The sequence below is a fragment of the Pseudonaja textilis genome, chromosome 3 (genome assembly GCF_049901715.1).
Source record: "Pseudonaja textilis isolate UNSWEBS1 chromosome 3, rPseTex1.2, whole genome shotgun sequence".
Classification (NCBI taxonomy): Eukaryota; Metazoa; Chordata; class Lepidosauria; order Squamata; family Elapidae; genus Pseudonaja; species Pseudonaja textilis.
Window position 1 is genome coordinate 34,097,316 of NC_141992.1, and position 20,941 is coordinate 34,118,256.

Consider the following 20,941-nt stretch of genomic DNA (forward strand, 5'->3'; position numbering starts at 1 on the left):
AATAAATTAAAGGCATAGGTGGAAGGCAGGAGATTGAATCACTGCATTTTTGCACTCTCCTATTGACTTAGATCTGAGGGAGTAATAAGATGTTCTTAGTGGTTCAAGGTTGCCAGCTATGAAGACAATCACTGATGACCTTCAACTTTTTGAGGGTTTAGAGAGCAGAAATATCACTACCATAGTGTAAATGTTTTGTCATAGATGCTTCAGATTGCTTCCAAATTCTAAAAAAAAATGCTGGAGATAAGACATACTGTACATCATTTTATATTTTACTGTATCTAGATTAGATTTAAATAGCTATGGGGAGTGTCAGTGTCATTGACTGGCAATATCTAAAGTTGACAGGCTGTTGTCTTCCTTTATTTTCCTCTGGAGTATGATCCATCAACAGATTATCTCTGCTTTTTCAGATAAGATACCATGATGCTTTTCATACAAACAGAAACTGTAGGAAAAGCTATTTATTTGTTATTGTTCCAGCGTGAACTTATCAGACTACCAGAATAGAGTGTATGTCTGGGCAATTGGGCCATAGACTGATGAACAGCACTCATCAGCTCCATTCTATCACTGTCAATAACTTCAATATTTGTTAATTCAGGTATTGGAAGAAACACTCAGCCCAATGTGGAATGAATTACTTCTGTATGATCAGCTTGTAATTGATGGAAAGAAGGAGGACTTGAAGACAGAGACTCCAATAGCTATTGTCAATATTTTTGACTACAATAAATTTGTAAGAGTACTTTTTCTTTCTAAACCTTTAAATATGCTTCTTATTGCTAAAAGGACATTCCAAAACAGGGAATAATTTTCAAAAGTTTACAATTAATTCAAGTGATATTTCAATTGAAAAACATGATTAAAAACATTAGAGAACAATATTGAACTGAATCAGAAAGTCTAACACCACCAGTTTAATGAAGTACCTAGATAAACAGATTTGTCTTAAACTCATGCAAAGAGTTTAGAAGATGCATTGGCAATCATCTCTGAAAACTTCATAACCTGAGAGGTTGTGTTGGGGATATTTTTTCTCGAGCCACCACCTAGTGACCCACTGGTAGGTTGGTATCCTTAAAAATCTTTGATTTTGAAGACTGTCATTTCCAGATGACTTAGATTGATTGAAGAAAACTACACAACTAAGAGAATCTGTACACATGACATTTGCATCAATCTAGGGCTGATCCTTCATCCTGCATATCCAGGATGTGTACTTTAGGTCTTTTTGGCAGACAAGTCAGATAATTTCTGGCTCAACTGTGATGTAGGAGGAAATGCTTTAGATGTTTTGCAGTATTAACTGGAGCTGGAAGGTTTTTTTTAACAGATTAACAGAGTTAACAGACTTTGTAGGTCATCTAGTCCAACCCTCCCGTCCAAGCAGACCCTACCCCATTTTTGACAGATGGCAGTCCAGTTTCAATTTCTCAGTGCAATTTCTCAGTGCAAGATCTCTCCCATTGTTCTCATTCCCATATTTTTTTAGCTTTTGCCCCTCTCTATGGAAGTGAAGAATATTGTTCTCTAATGTTTTTAATCATGTTAATCACTAAAGCTTACTACCAAAACATGCAAGGGAATTTTACTCTGATGACAGTATTCTATCCCTAACAGTATCAGATTCCTTGCTTCTAAATGCCTTTGCTTATAAATTCCATAAGAACTGTGTTTTTCAATTTCAACAATTTTAAGACATGTACATTTCAACTCCCAGAATTCCCTAGCCAACCTAGGAATCGAAGTTTGCACATCTTATAGTTGCTGAGATTGAGAAATACAGATGTAGAATATTCTTGTACTGAACACCACCCTAGCAAAAGTTGTAATTAATGATCCTAAAATAATATGCATGTATAATACTGATTTGATGTTTGCTTTTTTCTATAGGGTTCACCAGACTTCCTTGGTCGAGCCTTTGTTATCCCACAGGTGAAGCTGGTAGATGAGCCTTACAGCAAACCTTCTCTCCAATTTTTTGATATTTATAAGGGCCATAAATCAGCTGGAGAATTAATTGCTGTATTTGAGCTGATTGAACTGGATTATAGTGGTTACTTAGAGGTAAGTCCATCACCTGATTTGTAGATATTGATTTCCTGAACCTCAATTAACAAGCTTTGGATGTAATGAACAAAATCTATTCATTTTGTACATTTTAAAAATCCAATTAGCCATTTAATGTACATTTTGATTTAGTGGACACTATTCCTACTCATTAGTTCATTAAATCTAGAGCTTGCTGAACACATGAATAGGTTGAAAATATCCCTGCTAGAGACTAGATGCATCTTCAGTAATGTACAATATACTTCTAGTATAACATTCAGCATAACAAGTAGACCTACATCTATCATATTTTTTTAATAGGATAGCTTTTCATTTTGTAGCAGGATATTGTAGTGCTGTGGTCAAAGACTTTTATGGGAGGCTGTGATTAAGATTTAAAAGTTAGTTTATAATCTACAATCTCTAAAATTCACTCACTCAAATAGTGAGTGAATGCAGAAACTTGCATTAATTTTTCTTTCTTAGACACAACAGTGTACCATGAGGAAATATTTCTGGGTAAGAAACTATCACTTCCAGAAATATCATGTGATAGTTCAGTTTTTTGAAAGATAACTGATTTTGATAGCAATTATCGCATAAATATTATGCTTCAATGACTGCATTTCTTACTAATAAAATACATATGAGATTTTCTATACGAATACAGTTTCATCATTCCTCTCTTTGTTTAAATTAGCAAATAAATCAGGGAAGCTTTAGGTAATCATAGTTCTCTGTGACATAAGAACTATGAAACTTTGATTATTATTTCTGAAAACGCTATAGCTTATTGACTTGAAAAACTTTCATTAATTTAAAAAACCCTCTCATTTATTTGATAGGTCATGGAAAGTAAGGAGGCTATAGGATTGGGCTTGCATAAATCTTTTGGCAATAATCTTATTTATACATGCTCACAGAGTACTTTTTTAATTGCTTTGAACTTTATTTATTTTCTAGCCATCTGTTCCTAATGATGTAGACCCCAAAGAGCCAGAGTATTTGGGGGATCCCCGTGCCGGACGATTCATTATTCCTGAAGGAATCCGCCCAATCCTTAAAGAATTTCGCATAGAGGTAAAAATGTTTTCCAACAGATATTCCATGAAAATAATTGTTGAATGTAATTTAAATTGACTAGCCAGATAGGGGAACGAAAAATAAAATAATTTGTAAGTATTAACAAATACCTTTTTCAGTTATCCATGTGCTCTATGCCATACGCTAAATAAATAAATATAATTATCCATGTGCTGAAATAATGGCAAACATATTGTATGGGTAATAGCAAGCCTTTTGTTGTGGCTAAATCTATGTATACTGAAATTAGATTAAGAAAGTATGAAGCTATAAATTAATATACCTGTTCAACAATTTTTCATTGTGTTTTGAGAATTATAAAGTGATTCTCTGGAGAGAAGTGGCCCAGACTGAGCTATTTCTCTGAAATTGTAGAATTAATATACAACCCATGACACATTGGGTCATTCTTCTTCCCAAATATAATATAGGTGTCAGGATTCCAGCAGTTACCCCCATTTAAATCATGAGTCTTGAGCCAAACTTCCAAAACTTAAAAAGGATTTATTGGGAGTTAACATGCCAGCACTGCCTGAGTGTAGCCGACTCTGAGACACATAATTGTCACCCTTGACCCTGGTTTTCCCCCCACCCCCTGGGTGTATCGTAATTCATATTCTCCAACGGGGCACATCTATAGCCAAGAGTCATCTATCATGCTCTCCAGTTAGAATTTTGTGGGGCAGAAACTTTGGACACCTAGTTGCTATCTTTCAAAACATTTATGGAATGTAGTTTCGGTTTTGTAAGCTGCTGCACTGCTTCCCCCTCCCTTTCTGTTGGCAACTCTAAAAAGACCAGAGAAATATTTTATGAGTTGACAATAGGTTTGTGCCATTTCCCCTTTCCCCCTTCTTCCTCCCCCCACTCCACCTCGCAGAACTGCCTGCCTCTTTGCTGGGGAGAAAGGGAGCAAAGGGAGTGAGTAAAACATTCTGGCATGTGCCCAAGAGCCCTCCCTTCAGGGTGGAAGAGGGTTCACCCATCAACTGCTAGGCCCCTCAGCCAATCCTACTTTGCCAGCAGGCATTGGATTCACTTCCTCATTCTTCCTTCATTAACTACCACCATTAAGATATTTCAAATTTCAGCCTCGATTCCAAAGTAGCCAATGGCTGCTTGCCCCAGAGGGAGGCAGGAAAGAAGGTGGTGGCAAGGTCCTTCCCATCTTTCCTTGCACCACACAACATATGAGTTTCTGGGAAGTGTACTGGAAGGTGGTGGCATGAGAAGTTTGCCAAATTTCAATCCCTCAGGAGTCATGGATCCCAGATTTTGAATGCATTCTGTAAGTTGGCTTATTTGAAGTATATTGATTTAAAAATTGTTGCACAGTTTTTCTGAATTAAAAGTTACAAAGCATCGAACAGACCCAAGAGTTTTAGTAATAGATTTACTAAACCTATTAGATTTAGTAAATCTATGAACTTCATATAATTTATGTATAATATAGATTTATGAACTTTACATTATTCTAAATCAAAATCTTCAATATGAACATTAACCCACATTAATTTAAACTGCTTTATACTATCAGCAGAGAATAGTTTGCTAATCTGTCGCACAATTCAGTGTGACGCAATTCAGTGGGATTTGAAGCTAGGGGTCTTTTGAGAGAAGGCGAATGCTTGGCCTTGTTCTGACCTAAGACATTTATTTGCCTCTCTCTTAGATCTTGTTTTGGGGCCTGAGAGATCTGAAACGTGTGAACCTATTTGAGGTTGACCAGCCTCAGGTGATAATTGAATGTGCTGGAAAGAAAGTGGAATCAGAAGTGGTCACAACTTACAAAGAAAACCCCAATTTCAGTGAACTTGTTAAATTTGTTAATGTGGTAAGTGATAATGGGGAGGTAGATCCCAAAAGTTAAGGTAATTGTAATAGAACCGATCAAGCTAGAGTTGTACAAATATGATCTAGGAAATATTTTGCTGAGTGTCAGGACAATGATCAGATGCCCGGGGAATGGATTCTTTTGGTTCCAGAAACAATTAACATGCAAACAACTTGACGCGTGACTCATAACTCTAGAATGGGAATCGAAAGTATAAAACTTTCACAGTGAGAAAAGCTTTGAAGCTACAAAATTGTCTCTTCTCCTTTATTCAGTAAACAAGAGTAAAAAAAAAAGGGAGCAGGTTTTTTATTTATTTATTTTGATTTGCCAATCGCTTACAAGATAATAGGTGTAAGTATATACATAGTTATGAATACATGAAATGGGTACATATAAGAAAAATAAAAGAAACAATAGGACAGGGACAATAGGCACGTTGGTGCGCTTATGCACGCCCCCTAGAAACCTCTTAGGAAAGGGGTGAGGTCAATAGTAGACAGTCTAAGGATAAAGTTTTTGGGGTTTGGGGAAGAAACCACAGAGTCAGGTAGAGTATTCCAGACATTGACTAATCTGCTGCTGAAGTTGTATTTCCTGCAATCAGGTTTGGTGCGGTTAACCTTGAGTTTGTATCTATTGTGTGCTCTTGTATTGTTATGGTTGAAGCTGAAGTATTCGTTGACAGGTAAGTCATTGCAATGTATGATTTTATATACCATACTTAGATCAGACCGAAGACAGCATAATTCAAGGTTTTCTAGGTCTAGAATTTCAAGTCTGGTGGTATAAGGTATTCTACAACGAGTCGAGGAGTGGAGAACTCTTCTTGTGAAATATTTCTGGACTTTCTCAACTGTGCTAATATCAGATACATAATGTGGGTTCCAGACTGATGAGCTGTATTTGAGTATTGGTCTAGCAAATGTTTTGTATGCTCTAGTTAGTAGTGTGATATTACCAGAGAAAAAGCTATGTAGGATTAGGTTAACAACTCTTAATGCCTTTTTGGCTACAGTGGGCTCTAGCACTTAGATCATTAGAGATGAGTACTCCAAGATCCTTGACAGAGTTTGGATCATCAACAAGGTCTTGACTATTCAGCCTGTATTTTATTTTCTGATTTTTTTTTGCCAATATGTAAGACAGAGCATTTATTTGTTGAGATTTGAAGTTGCCATTTGTTTGACCATTCTGATACATAGTCAAGGTTAGCTCAGAATGAGCTCTAAACTTCTAGTCTTTTCTCAATAAAAAGGAAAAGACAAAATATGTCACTAAACTCCTCAAAATGACAATGGTCTTTCACATTGCCATTACAGGAAGGACCATTATCTTTTATAGCATTCACAGGCATATCTTTTCGTTAAATATTGTTTTCTTCCTTTTATAAACATTGAGAATCCTATACAGCTGAGTTTCAGTGGAAATGGTTGGTGGCAATTTGCATATTGAATTACTGGATAACTGATCAAGAAAAGAAACATCTATTTCTGCTATTGTAACACTGGAAATTCAGTGAAACATCACAATAATCTATTTACCTTAGAAATATTTTGAATTGTTCTGAAATTCATCTGGTTGACTTTTTTTTAATAGGAACTTCCAGAACAGGTGTACTTACATCCACCTCTCAGTATCTTTGTGGTGGAGAAGAGAGCCTTTGGACGCTCTGTCCTCGTGGGAACTCACATAGTGTCTCATATTATGAAATTTGCTCCTAAAGAAGTAGATGAGATGGAAGAGGAAACAGATAACCCTCCCAAGAGTGAGTTTTTAGAGTTTTTAGGACATTATCCAATGAAATGAACTAGAGTATAATGCAGGAGTGTCAAACTCATGGCCTGTGGACCAGATGCGTCACGCACTGGCCACGCTCACCCCCATTTTACCGAAGGGGAAAAGTCACGATATGTCACATGATGACAATGTGACAATGTGAGTTACACCCCTGGTATAATGCATTGGGATATAAGATACAAAGCATCTGCTTTGTAAATTATCTTTGCCATATAAGGGAATGTATTGACGAGTCACACCTAGAATGTATTTACATTAAATATGTGGTTAATATATTTTATTTCAGAAAGGAAAGCATCAGATAAACCAAATATCTCCAAAAAAGTGATGAACTTTGGGGCAACTGCTGGACAGAGCGTAATAAATATTGGTGCAGCTGCTGGGCAGACAGTAATAAACATTGGTGCAGCTGCCGGAGACCTAGGAAGCAAAGCTAACCCCCTCAAGCTTGTCAAGGTGAGTGCAGCAATGTTTCAGGTTTACTCTAACAAGAGATTCTGTAATGTTGGTTGTCTAATACATACATGGATGTTTCAGAAAAAATATTGATATGATGGCACCAATTAAATGGCAAAGAAGGAAATATAAATGAGAAAAGCATGAAAGCAAACAAATAAAAAGGAACCTAAAATAGTTTAAGAACCATTTTGGGTTTAAGGCACCAGTCTAGAAATCAGGAAGTTCTAAATCATGAGTTCTAATTCTTAGGCATGAATTCAGCTGGGTGACTTCCAAAACACTTCTGAGTGACAGTGATCAGGAACCTCCCCCTGCCAGACCCAGGAACAAGTGCAAGTAGCACACAAGCAAAGTTGTGCAAAGGACCTCCAGATTGCAGCATGAATCCAGCTGAGGTGGTGCAACCCCATCCAGATTCAAGGATGAATACTTGTTCTTGGAATGGTGGAACTAAAATCTGTTCTTTCCTATCAGATCCCCAAGACCTCCAAACTGCTTCACTTGGATGATTGGCGCCATGATCTATGATTAAGTGTTATCAGCATGCTAAGATACTGCACCCCATGCCTAAAGATCACTCCCCTCAATAGCTTTATTATCTAATATGCACACCGTATTAAACCGGAGAGGGTAGAGATTAGAGCAAAGCAGGGGTTTCGAGCTAGACCACTTTCTCCCACCAACACTGACTAGACCCAGCCCTGGAGGAAGAACCAATCTAGAAAATCCCCCCACCCTCCAACTCCTCCATGCTGATCAAGAAGGACTAGGGTGAATGCACTATCCCTATTCTGAGCCCACCGGAAGTCATTAGCAAGCACAATAAAAATCTCTCAGTATTGTGCAATCCTAGTTTGAAAGAGGTCCAGATAATCTACTTCCATTCAGGACCTTTTGGAGCTGCAGGTTGACCACTTTCTTAATGACTTTCTTACCTTGACGGTAATGATGAGATAATTTCAGGATTCAGGGCTGATATATGGATTTTATGAAGTAATCTTCTAGCAGGCGTTGGAGAGGTTGAACAAGATTGTTCTACATTTCAATATCATGGATGGAATTTTATATCATTTATATTCAGGCACCACTGAAAAAACTCCCTATTGATAAATTGGTACCGAAAGAGGAAGAATTTGAGGAGGAAAAGCCTGAGAAGGAAGAACTGGATTGGTGGTCCAAGTACTATGAATCATTAAAGGAATTAAATAAACAGGTAATCATGGACCTTACAGGATAATTTATATTGTATTATAATGAGATATGGGACCGAATTGGATAACCTGTCCCTTTTAACTTATTGATTATAAAGTGTGAAGTTAGGATACTAGAAGGTAAGGGGCTGTTTAAACAGTAAAATCTGCTAAATAGGTCTGATTTTGTAGGCAAAATAGGGGGGCGGTGTTCATGTTGATTTAATCTAGATCAGTGGTCACCAACCAGTGGGCCGGGAACCACTGGTGGTCCACAAGAAAATTTTGGTGGTTCGCAGAGAAATGTTACCTCCAAAGCACCCCCCAAAGCAATTAATCCAGGCTGCGCAGGAACACAAGGCTGTGCCGCCCACATGGCCCGTGGGAACACAAGGCTTGTGTCATTTGCATTGCGAACAACACAAGGTAGTCAGGGGAGGGGGGGAAGGGTGGGGGGGGAGAACTTGCCCCACTCCCCCATGCGCCTGGCCTGGCCACTGGGCTGCTTCTTTCCACTTCTTCCTTCTTCTGCTTTTGGCTGCACGCAAGGAAAGCAGCAAAAGCCTTTCTTTCTCTCCCCCAAACTCCACCAGAAATGAGTCTTTGGGATACTGCAAGGCCTCCTGCTCCAAGAGGCTGCACTGGCAATGATCATTTCTGGTGGAGTTTGGGGGAGAGAAAGAAAGACTTCTGCTGCTTCTGATGCTTTCCTTGAATGAAGCTAAAAGTCTCTCTCTCTCTCTCTCTCTCTCTCTCTCTCTCTCTCTCCTCCCCCCCCCCCGAGAATGGAACTGGAGATCCCAAATCAAGAATGATCGATCAGTAGGAAAATGGGGTGGGGAATTTTCCTGCAGATTTTTTTGGTGGATTTTCCCAGGGTCTCTGCTGCTTTCTGCAGAGACCCTGGGAAAATGTCAGCAAGCCACCATCAATCAAAATTCATATTAATGGTCTGCGGGATTTAAAATTATGAATTTGGTGATCCCTGAAGTCCAAAAGGTTGGCGACCCCTGATCTAGATTATAAGTTTTCTTTTTACCATTCCCATGCTTCTGTCTTTGTTCTTCAGTGCATTAACTGATTTTCCAGTTAGAAATAGGCTGCAATCTCTTATCAATAAACCTAGGATTTATTCTTAGTGTGACTCAATTACTGTATAGGACTGCACTGCAGCATTTTTTCAAGTTCTATGAAAATTTTGTCCTGTTACTCATAGTAAGAACTCTATAGAACAGGTAACAAGAAAAGGCTGTCACACAAAATAATTTAAAATTAGAGGAAGAGAAAAGAAAAGGAGTGCTGAGTATCCTTATCTATGATAGGTTATTAAATAATGTTTCAAGTGCAGTATTTATTAATTCCTAGCATTTACTGTACTGTCACATTAAAAAAAACTGTAAGAAGTCTTCAATATTAGAAAACTGTAAGAAATTTATTAAGATTGTAGAATGGTAAGTCTGATTGACGTCTGTTATAACTCAGTTAAAGACCATTCTCTTTTGCAGTCTCTTAGTGATGAAGAAGAGGATGATGCAAATGATGCAGGTGAGCTAGTTGTGCTATAGAGCAGCATTCCTTAACTCCGTATCTTCCCAATGTGTTAAATTACACCTTTCTCCAGATTATTACCTATTCGAAGGTTCAGTTTTACCGGAAAGAAACCAACACTGTCTTTGTGCATATCAATAGAATGAACAGACATTGTAACACAACACCAGATCAGTGGCTGATCCCCTATGAACTCAGATCACTATCCCAAAGTTTCTGCTTTCTCTAAAGTGCCATGTAGTTGTGGTGGTGTCTGATTCTGACTATACAAACAGATTCTTGCTGTGCCAACATTTAATTGTCTCTGCAAAAAGAAAAAAGAGAAATGTGGCCAAATCATTGTGCCGTAAATAAAATTGGGTGGGTGAGTTTTGCTCGTTGACAGTTGGAAGAGATCACCATTGTAAATAGAAGTAAAATGGATGTAGTAAATAAAACCAAAAAGTAAATTAAGTCATTAACTTTACCTGACTACTCAGAATCATTGCAGCCAGCACCTAACACTGTGAACTGAGAAGAACACCCCTTTAATTTCTCGGTATCTTCTTTAGATGGAGGGAACCTGAATGCTGCTTCTCTTGATGAGGATGTAGAAGATGAAATAGTTGTTGAAGCAGAGCCAGTTCGTCCAAAAAGGAAACTTATAGCAACATTAAAAGTAAGCCTTTGTTAAAAAAAAATGGATTGACATCACTTACAAATTTAGATAAATTTAGTATATTTACTGAAGCAGTTCTAGTTTTTTCACATGGAGAGAATTTGTGCTATACTTTCATGTTTTCTCTCTCAAAATGTCAGAAAACCTACTGACAGTTTTCAGTCAATAGTGATCAGAAAGAGTTCCAAGAACTGCAGAAAGTTATTTAAGGGGAGTTGTTTGTATTTGTGGGACAGAACAGTGCCTAGTCTTTTATAGTATTATCTATATCACCTGTATCTGTTGAAATAGAATTACTACCTATAGCTGTGACTGGTAACATTAATTTTGAACACAATAGGAACAGGACATAACATAAAAAGGAACAGGATGAGCAGCAGCAAAAAAAAAAAAAAAAAACCAAACACTGAATCTGTCATTACAAAAATTTTCTTTCATTGCATTAAGTTTTCTATTCTTTTCTAATCCGAGTTATGTTCAATTACCATAGTGCACATTTTTATTCCAGATTTATGGTTCAGAACTAGAGAATGAGTTTGACAATTTTGAGGACTGGTTATATATTTTTCCACTTCATCGTGGAAAAGCTAATGAAGATGAAGATGGGAATGAGGAAGAAAAATTTGTTGGGAAATACAAGGTAGGAATCTTTTGAATCATATTTATTAATACCATTTGATTTTGTTCCCACAGTAATAATGGCAGTGAATTTATTCCTATTAATACTAATTTGTTTGGCAGAAGGGCTCATCCATCAGTCACAATTCAGTCTTACTCATTCCTTTATAAAATGCAAGCCTCTCTGACTTTAATGGAGTGATCACCCAGTATCTTTGCTGTGTGCTTTCCATAGTTCTTAAGCCAGCTTCCTGATGCTACAGTCTGGAGATATATTTTTTTTTAACAAACCATGACCTTTTTTTTGCAGTAGGTAAAAATTGGATCCAAATCCTACTTTGGGAATATGACTGCTAATCTGAAAGAAAGTCTATTGTAATACAATCTATTATTGCAGGACATTCATTCCAAAGCTTCAACTGTTTCAGAATATGATAGGCTTGCCATAGGATCTTTGCTCCATGAGCCGCAGCGGTTGCCAGTGTGCTTTTGATTGTGATTCAAGGTCTTGGATTATTAACTGTAAAGCTATTGCCTGCCTTCCACAGTTTCTACCAATCTGGTATGAACTGGCAGAATGGACATATAGTGCCATATTTCAGGAAGTGTGTGTTCTCTGAGCTCTGAAATGAGGTTCCTTCTGCGATCTGTATGGTAAATGATGTTCTAGAACAGTGGTCACCAACCAGTGGGCCAGGGATCACTGATGATCCGTGAGAACATTTTGGTGGTCCGCAGAGAAATGTCACCTCCAAAGTACCTCCCAAAGCAATTAATCCAGGCTGCACAGGAACACAAGGCTGCACCGCCCACATGGCCCATGGGAACACAAGGCTTGTGTCATTTGCATTGCGAACAACACAAGGTAGTGAGGGGAGGGGGGGAAAGGGCGGGGGGGGGAACTTGCCCCACTCACCCCACACGCTTGGCCTGGCCACCAGGCTGCTTCTTTCCACTTCTTCCTTCTGCTTTTGGCTGCACGCAAGGAAAGCAGCAAAAGTCTTTCTTTCTCTCCCCCAAACTCCACCAGAAACGAGTCTTTGGGATACTGCAAGGCCTCCTGCTCCAAGAGGCTGCACTGGCAATGATCATTTCTGGTGGAGTTTCTTCTGCTGCTTTCCTTGCATGAAGCCAAAAGTCTGTCTGTCTGTCTCTCTCTCTCTCTCTCTCTCTCTCCCCCTGAGAATGGAACTGGAGATCCCAAATAAAGAATGATCTATCAGTAGAAAAATGGGGTGCGGAATTTCCCTGCAGATTTTTTGGTGGATTTTCCCAGGGTGTCTGCTGCTTTCTGCAGAGACCCTGGGAAAATGTCAGCAAGCCACCATCAATCAAAATTCATATTAATGGTCCACAGGATTTAAAATTATGAATTTGGTGATCCCTGAAGTCCAAAAGGTTGGCGACCCCTGTTCTAGAAGGTCTTGAAAACTGGCTAGTTATCCTGGCCTTGGGGCAGGATGGATATTTATATTTGCATTGTTTGGATTGCTACGTAAGAATTTTGCACTTTTATATTTGCTTATATTGTTGCTTGTTCCACTGTGAATTGTTGAAACTGGGTTGGAGTCAGGTGATATCCATATTGAATAAATAAATATGAATTGATTAAAAGTCAGATATATTCTGCTACGAGAAGTGAATAGCTTCTTCTCGGCAATAGGGTTTTTCAAAATATAAATTACTAGAAAAAATTACATAAATAGCACATTCTTCTCAACTCCCTCTACTGCAGGGTTCATTCTATGTTTATCGAGCTGAAGAGGCAGGTCCAGAACATAAGATCTCCCAAGGCATCCCCAGAAATAGACCCATCAAGGTTCTCGTCAGAATTTATATTGTTAAGGTAAGTATTTTGACTTCATATATCGAATTCTGATTTAGGATTCTAATCTTTCTTGAGGTACACTTGATTTCCAAAGCACAATTTCTATTATTGAAATAACAGAGATTCTGTAATTATTTCAATCCTGGTCATTATTTATTTATTATGCTCTTAAGAGCCATTCTTTCATAAATTGAAAAGTAAAATATTATTACACGTTTTTTTTAACATTGTCAGGTTGGGTATTTTCAAATGAAGAATTTCTAGTGATGTTGTTGCCCCTCCCTTGAAGATTGTTTTCCTGTTAGGAAAATAGACCCAGGATTGGGAAAATATAGGAGTCTTAAATATGGAAGGTGTTGTTTATAAACCATGAACTCTCCAAGGCAATTGCATTAGGAAAAATTCACTTGTAAGATATTTAAGTCTTTTTTCAGATAGGAAGATATAGGTTTACCACAAATCACATGAAATTCCATTATATTGATTCCATACCAATATGTAGAATTTTTTTTATCCTGTGCTTTTGTATTCTGTCACCGTATCACATGTTGCTGTTTCTTTAGGCAACTAATTTGACACCAGCAGATCCCAATGGCAAAGCAGATCCTTATCTTGTGGTAAAGATTGGCCAACAACAAAAAGACACCAAGGATCGATATATCCCAAAACAGCTCAATCCAGTTTTCGGAGAGTAAGGATATGTTTCTATCTTACATCAGTTACATCTTCTCTAAATTGATTCTTGTCTTACCAGAAGATTTTCTTTATTTCAGAAGAATTTACCCTTTTGTCATAAAAATACAAGAATATGTGTTCATAGCATCAGCTAAGTTTATGTGTGTGGATTCTTTAGGGCTGATAGTGGAACTTTATGTAGGACTGGTAACGTAGAGAAATGAGAAAGCTGAAGTATTCCAAGGATGGATACTGACATGACCAATGAACTAGATGGAAACAACCTTTCAGCACAGAAAGAGGGAATCTGAGGTTATATCTGGCTAATATGCTCATGAAAATAGGAGTAAAAGAAAGCAAATTGCTAGTAAAAAGTAAAACAATGGCAAGGGCCTGATACTTACCTGGCCATAAGAGATAAAGAAAGAAGGTGGACCAGGAACTTTAAAATGAAAGAAGAGTCTTAATCTGCCAATGGAGGCATCCAGTCAGTATGCCCTTTATTTCAGCATTTATGTTCATAAATACAAGTTAAAGGAAATGCTGCTATAGCAAGCAATAAAACGATGTTGTACAGAAGCTATTTTGTTATATTTTATCTTTACTTGCTGTCTCCCAATGATATCATTTTTCTTTCTCTCTCATCTTTAGAGTACTGGAGCTTTCGATATCCTTTCCTATAGAATCAGAACTCACTATATCAATATTTGACCATGATTTGATTGGATCTGATGATTTAATTGGGGAGACCAAAATTGACTTGGAGAACCGATTCTACAGTAATCACAGAGCCAATTGTGGAGTGGCCTCACAATATGACACGTATGTATCATAGGAGCAGGTGACAAGGTGACTGACTGAATCTCTCTCTCATTTTATTAGTATTCTGTAGCTTTGTCAACAGAGCTGAAGACCCAATGCTTTCTGCCCTATAGCAATGCCAGCACTAATAAACCAGTTTTATATCTGATCTAAACTTGTTAAAATGCAACTTACCATATCTAATCATTTGCTACAGAGAAGGCTACAATATATGGCGAGATGCTTTCAAACCCACGCATATCTTGGAAAGTTTATGCAAGAAGAACGCACTCCCATCAGCTGAATACAGGGCAGAGGAAGTCAAAGTAAATAACAAGATTTTTAAAATCCCTCCTGAAGCTCTTCCTGAAGGTAATGGTGCATACCTCTGATACAATTTTTATTTCAACAGTGCTGGATACTTATTTCCAAAGCTGAACATTCATTTCCACGTAATCCTGATTATTTATGCAGAATCTTAATTTGAAGTCTTTGTAATTGCTAGAACTGATTTCCATTGCCTAATGACCTTAAGAAGTATTTGACTTCAACTAATACCTTCATCTTTTCTAATTGGGACCATGCTCCATTTCTACTTGCTCCCAACTTATTCTGCTGCAGAAGGCATATATATATATCGATATCTATCTTTAATTTTGTCACTTTTTGTCACTTTCTTTGGGGAATTTAAGTAAGTGATCTTCCTTAATTAAGTAAAGCTAAGTTTCAACTGAGAGATTATATCTGCTTCAGACATCATCCAGAGCCACAAAACTGTTTGTCTGAGGATTTGGTTTAGCTTCTTTTCTGTATTACTGTGTAAATTCAGAGAGTTTTACAGGTAGTCCTTGATGTAGACCCATTTGTTTAATGACCATTTGAAAATATGATGGTACTGAAAAAAGGATTTATGACCAGGCCTTGTATGTATGACTATTGTAGCACCCCCATAGTCATGTCATCAAAATTCAGGCATGTATTTTGGATGATTGCAACATCCCAGGATCATGTGATTGCCATTTGCAATGTTCTCAGAGGGTATCTGACAAGAAAATCAATGGGGGAATCAGGATTTGCTTAGTGACCACAGTATAAAAGTGATAAAATTGAGCAAGACTTGGTTAATGACCATGCTGCTTAGTGACAGACGTTCTGGTCTCAGTTGCGATCATAAGTTGAGCATTACATTACCTTTATTTGTTAAGCTGTTTTAAGCAAACACAGTCATGCTTACAACACTTATCACGTATTATGATTCATGTACCTATTTTTCCTAGAAAGCCTTAGAGTACTATCCTAAACTTATTTCAAACTATCCCCAAGTCATTTGAACCTCTTTTGTCTGAAAACTCACCCACTCACATATATGTATAATATGTATATATTTGGATATGTTTATGTATCGAAATATATGTAGATGTATATGTGTGTGTGTGTGAGAGAGAGAGAGAGAGAGAGAGAGAGAGAGAGAGAGAGAGAGAGAGAGAGAGAGAGAGAGAGAGTTTTGTATCCCACATTTTAACTCTTTCAGCGGGAAAACGTTAAAATATCAACTCCCACTAACTAGGATATTTTTCCAAATTCAGTGGCACTACTATGGAGACATAATTAGAAATTGAAAATGAGTGCATGATTAGAAATATCACGTATCACATTAATTACTGAATTGAATCCAGACTTGAAGAAGTGCTTATTGGCATCTGTATTTTGTTATATTTCAGAAGCCTTGGCAAAAGACAACAAAGACAACAGTGACGAAACCTGGTCTGCCTATGATGAGCACAAGGCTTTGCATGTTCTTCAACACTGGGATGAAATGCCTGAGTATGGATGCAAATTAGTACCAGAACACGTGGAAGTTCGAGCCCTTTACAATCCAGATAACCCTGGTATTCTCCAGGTAAAAGCAGAAAGTTGATTTATACATGCTGTAGCACTGTTATACTTTGCATTCAACATTTACATATGTATCTGTAACGTAGCAGCTATAGCCTGCAAAATATTTGTAGGAACACATGCATGGCCTGCTATCTAGCGAGATCCTTTCTAACATATACCTTGTGTTATGGGATTTCAACTCTCATAATAATCCTCTGATGACAGAAGGCTGCTCTAGCACAATCATAGCAATATGGGATGATACAGTTACTCTGGCCAGGTCAAGCTCAGTTCCTGATGTCTTTACAAATATAATAGTATATGCATAATTATAAATATGATTTGCCATTATCTTCTTCCTGGTTTTTCCTCCCCAATCTTGCTATCTATTTGACAGCTCATTGTCTTAATCACTCTTCACACCACAATTCCAAAGTTGCAGAGTAAAAACACAGATGCATGGAATAAATACCAAGCGACTTAGGCTATTGACCAACAAAGGAGAGAACATTGTCAAGTGACTTTTTGTTGTTCTTGCTTCTCCAGGGTTCTCTCCACATGTGGATTGACATGTTTCCAAATGATGTCCCTGCACCACCACCTGTCAACATCAAACCACGACTCCCAATCAGGTAGGGAGGGATTCCTCCATGAACAGGAATCTGAATCAATACTTATTTTATCATTATAGAATTTATCATAATAGAATTTATACTGTGCACTGGGTAAAGATTTGTGACTTGAAATTCTCTGATGCTTTAAGCATCTACCCTTTTATCTACTTTCCAACTGCAAATTGCATCACGTTGCATATGAGTGAAAAGTTTATTTAAAATTCTGGAAAATGGTAATTTCATCTGGATGCCTTTTCAAGTGGAAAAGTGCACACTTGTGGGTATTATGCTCTTAAGAATGGAAAGTAATATATGTATAATAAAGCAAGAGGAATATGCAGCTGTATCTTGCCTCAGAATTAATGGAGTGACTAACGGGTTAATCTAAATTTAGATTAACTCAACAGTATATGAAAAGAATCTGTAATTCTAATATGGAAACCATGGAAATCACATTGAATGCATGCTATTTTAGCATTAAACCAAATGCAGAGAATCTGCAATTACTTTGAGAAACAAAAGGGTTTGTTTATCAAAGAAGTCTTTTTATGCCAAGGCCCCTGGCAAGGGGCTTCACTGCCATCCATCTTGTATGCATCTTTGCAATTAATTAACAGATCAACCAACAAATTACTCAGGATTTGCAAGAAAATCATTATTGTCTTTGGTTTTTTCTTCTTCTTTCCCAGTTATGAACTACGTGTCATTATCTGGAATACAGATGATGTGATTCTTGATGATGTCAATCCAATAACAGGAGAAATTTCCAGTGACATATATGTCAAAAGGTGCATTTGCTGGGATAGGTTAAAACAACCAGAAATCTGCCCCTGGGCCATCCTTTCTGTTTCATTAAATGTGTGAATTGGATTTTAATAGATTGTATTTGTGTGTGGAAGGTTAATTCATAATTAACTTGATACAAATTTCGCCTGCTACATGGTTAATTTTGGTTTTTTAAAGAAACAGCATTTTGTATGATATGAACTTTCTAGTCTACTTATTTTATCATTATAGAATTTGTTGGGCATATTGTGCACTGGGTAAAGATTTGTGACTTGAAATTCTCTGTGGATTTTGTGGATTTTTTCTTGCTATTTGCGAGTTAACCAATTTAACAGTATATCTGAGGGACTGTCTCTTGCCAGTCACATCTACCTGATCCACTAGAGCAGGGAAGCAAGGAATGTTGCAGGAGATACACCTGGTGGGACCCAGAAGAAGGGCCTTCTCTGTAGTGGCTCCCTCTCTCTGGAACATCATTCTCCCAGAAATTAGACTGGCCCCAACTCTAACACTCTTTAGGAAAACGCTGAAGATCTGGTTCTGCCAGCAGGCTGGGGAACCCAGAGTGGGGTGGAGCATATTAAATGACTTGTGTGGTGTGTTGTTGCCAGTGTGTGTGTGTGTGGGGGGGCGCTATTATTTGATTATTTGATTATTTTCTTCTATTAGTTTTAGTTTTTATATACAATGTTTTTATATTCGTGTAAGCTGCCTTGAGTTGCCATGTGCGAATAGGCGACAACGTAATTTTTTTAAAATAAGTAAGTAAGTAAATAAATAAATTTGCAGCAAATATTACTCTACTGATATAGACTTTGGCTTGGGCCACCTAAATAATGTTGCTGCTGCTTTTTTTCAAGCTTGCATATAAAAATATACTGTATATCCTATGTAGGTAATCCTCGGCTTACAACCACAATGGAGCCCCAAATTTCCATTGTTAAGCAAGGCAGTTGTTAAGTGAATTATCCCCCATTTTATGACCATTTTGCCACAGTTGTTAAGAGAATTACCTCAATTGTTAAAGAAATCATGCGGTTGTTCCATGCATCCAGCTTCCTCAATGCCTCTGCTTGTCAGAAGCCAGATGGGAAAGTTACTAATCACATGACCCCAGGACAGTGCAACTATCATGAATACATGCCAGTTGCCAAGCACCTGAATGTTGATCATGTGACCATGGAGATGCTGCAACAGTTTTAGTGTGAAAACCGGTCATAATTCACTTTTTTTCAGTGTCACTATAACAAAATGGCTGTAAATAGAGGATTTATATTAAAAAGTGGACTTTTTCAACGTGATGGAGGCCAGGGGGTGTGCAGCTGAGACATATAACTTTGGGGCTTGAATGAGCAAATGTCCATTCCTTCCTCCACTGTTACCTTATTTAGGATGTACAGGTAGTCCTCAACTTACGATTACAATTGAGCCTAGAATTTCCATTTTTAAGTGAGACATTTCTTGCCCCCTTTTACGGCCTTTCTTGCCACAGTTGTTAAATGAATCACTGCAGTTGATAAGTTATTAGCATAGTTGTTAAGTGAATCTGGCTTCCCCATTGACTTTGCTTCTCAGAAGATTGCAAAAGTTGATCACGTGACCTTAGGACACAGCAAGGGTCATAAATATGAACCAGTTGCCAAGCATCTGAATTTTGATCACATGATCATGGGGCTGCTACAAAGGTCATAAGTGTCAAAAATGGTCATAAGTCACTTTTTTCAGTGCTGTTGTAACTTTGAATTATCATTAACTTGAGGACTACCTGTATTCTGAATCGTCCTTATGTTAAGATGCTGCTACATGCTAATGAAACGTTCTCCTGCAGCTGGATCAAAGGACTGGAGAAAGACAAACAAGAAACAGATGTTCATTTTAATTCCTTGACTGGGGAAGGCAACTTCAACTGGAGGTTTGTCTTCCGCTTTGATTACCTTCCAACGGAGAAAGAGATAACTTACAAAAAGAAGGATTCTATTTTTTCTCTGGAGGAGTCGGAATTCCGTGAACCAGCCGTCCTGGTCTTTCAAGTCTGGGACTATGACAGGATTTCGGCAAATGATTTCCTAGGTATTCTTTTAAATGTACAGAATTGGAATGTTAGTTTGTTTTAGTGCATGCATGCATGGCACAAATAGGAGAAAATACTAGGAGGAAAAGGTCACCTATAATTTATCTCCCAATTATCTGAACTTGATCTTCTACTTAAAATTGTTCTGTTCTTCTATTAAGGTAGTTAATATGAAATAAAGATAGAGCCAGAAACAGGGGAAATAACTATTTCAGTTCCCAGACTATTATTCACAGGACATCTCCACAATGCCAGGGCCAATTTGGCAAGTGCCTCTTCTCCCTGTTCAATTTTGGATGTTTTTTTGTAGCTATACACAGCGAAAAGTCACCTTACCTATTTATAGATACAAAATCTGTATCATTGGTGAAGCAGTGAAGGAGAAAAATGAATATACAGCAGCACCCAGTGGTTACCAAGATATTACAATATGAGGTCTAGATTAATGCCAGGGTGATTTTATGAGTTCAGAAGCATTGATTGAGTCTGTTTGGCTATCAGTTATATTTATTTGCAGGTGCTCCTTGATTTATGACCACAATTTGAGCAGGATTCAACAAGATGACATTAGATCCAGTCATATTGCGATTTCTGAAATTATGTTTCAGGCTATCAAGTTTTTTTAAAATTATTGTTTTTAATTTTTAATATAATAATTCCATCTTCAGTTGAACAGTGTGTTGTCTGGGTATAAATAATAATCAAAATTGCAACATCATTCATTACATTAATATTAATTCTACAGTATTTAAAATAGTAATATTCCACTTATTAATTCTACAGTATTAAATAGTAATATTCAACATACTAGTCATAATATTTACTCATCTCTTTTAACATATCTTCTTTATTTTGCTTCCCTGTTTCTAACTTCCATTATTATTATTTAACCATTGATAAAAGGGCTATCAAGATTTGATGCCATGCTAACTGTGACCAAAATTAATATAATTCCCAGTAAATTAAAAAAAGAAACCCAATTCTTACCAGTTTTGAAATTATTGCACATATTATATATGATATTATCTAAGTGGATGAGT

The 20,941-nt window shown here is 37.4% G+C and overlaps 1 protein-coding gene across 1 annotated transcript in view; it reads left to right on the forward strand.

Annotated features, from left to right (window-relative positions):
- Positions 1-20,941, forward strand: part of LOC113434486 (fer-1-like protein 4) — a 60,211-nt gene that overhangs the window by 36,893 nt on the left and 2,377 nt on the right. The window contains exons 25-42 of the mRNA XM_026697702.2: positions 608-742; positions 1,900-2,073; positions 3,022-3,138; positions 4,814-4,975; positions 6,575-6,743; positions 7,062-7,231; positions 8,316-8,447; positions 9,930-9,969; positions 10,524-10,630; positions 11,139-11,270; positions 12,984-13,094; positions 13,640-13,767; positions 14,403-14,573; positions 14,770-14,924; positions 16,274-16,452; positions 16,977-17,062; positions 17,734-17,832; positions 19,659-19,900. Coding sequence (XP_026553487.1) covers positions 608-742; positions 1,900-2,073; positions 3,022-3,138; positions 4,814-4,975; positions 6,575-6,743; positions 7,062-7,231; positions 8,316-8,447; positions 9,930-9,969; positions 10,524-10,630; positions 11,139-11,270; positions 12,984-13,094; positions 13,640-13,767; positions 14,403-14,573; positions 14,770-14,924; positions 16,274-16,452; positions 16,977-17,062; positions 17,734-17,832; positions 19,659-19,900 — 2,509 coding nt within the window. The remainder of the gene's footprint in view (positions 1-607; positions 743-1,899; positions 2,074-3,021; positions 3,139-4,813; positions 4,976-6,574; positions 6,744-7,061; positions 7,232-8,315; positions 8,448-9,929; positions 9,970-10,523; positions 10,631-11,138; positions 11,271-12,983; positions 13,095-13,639; positions 13,768-14,402; positions 14,574-14,769; positions 14,925-16,273; positions 16,453-16,976; positions 17,063-17,733; positions 17,833-19,658; positions 19,901-20,941) is intronic.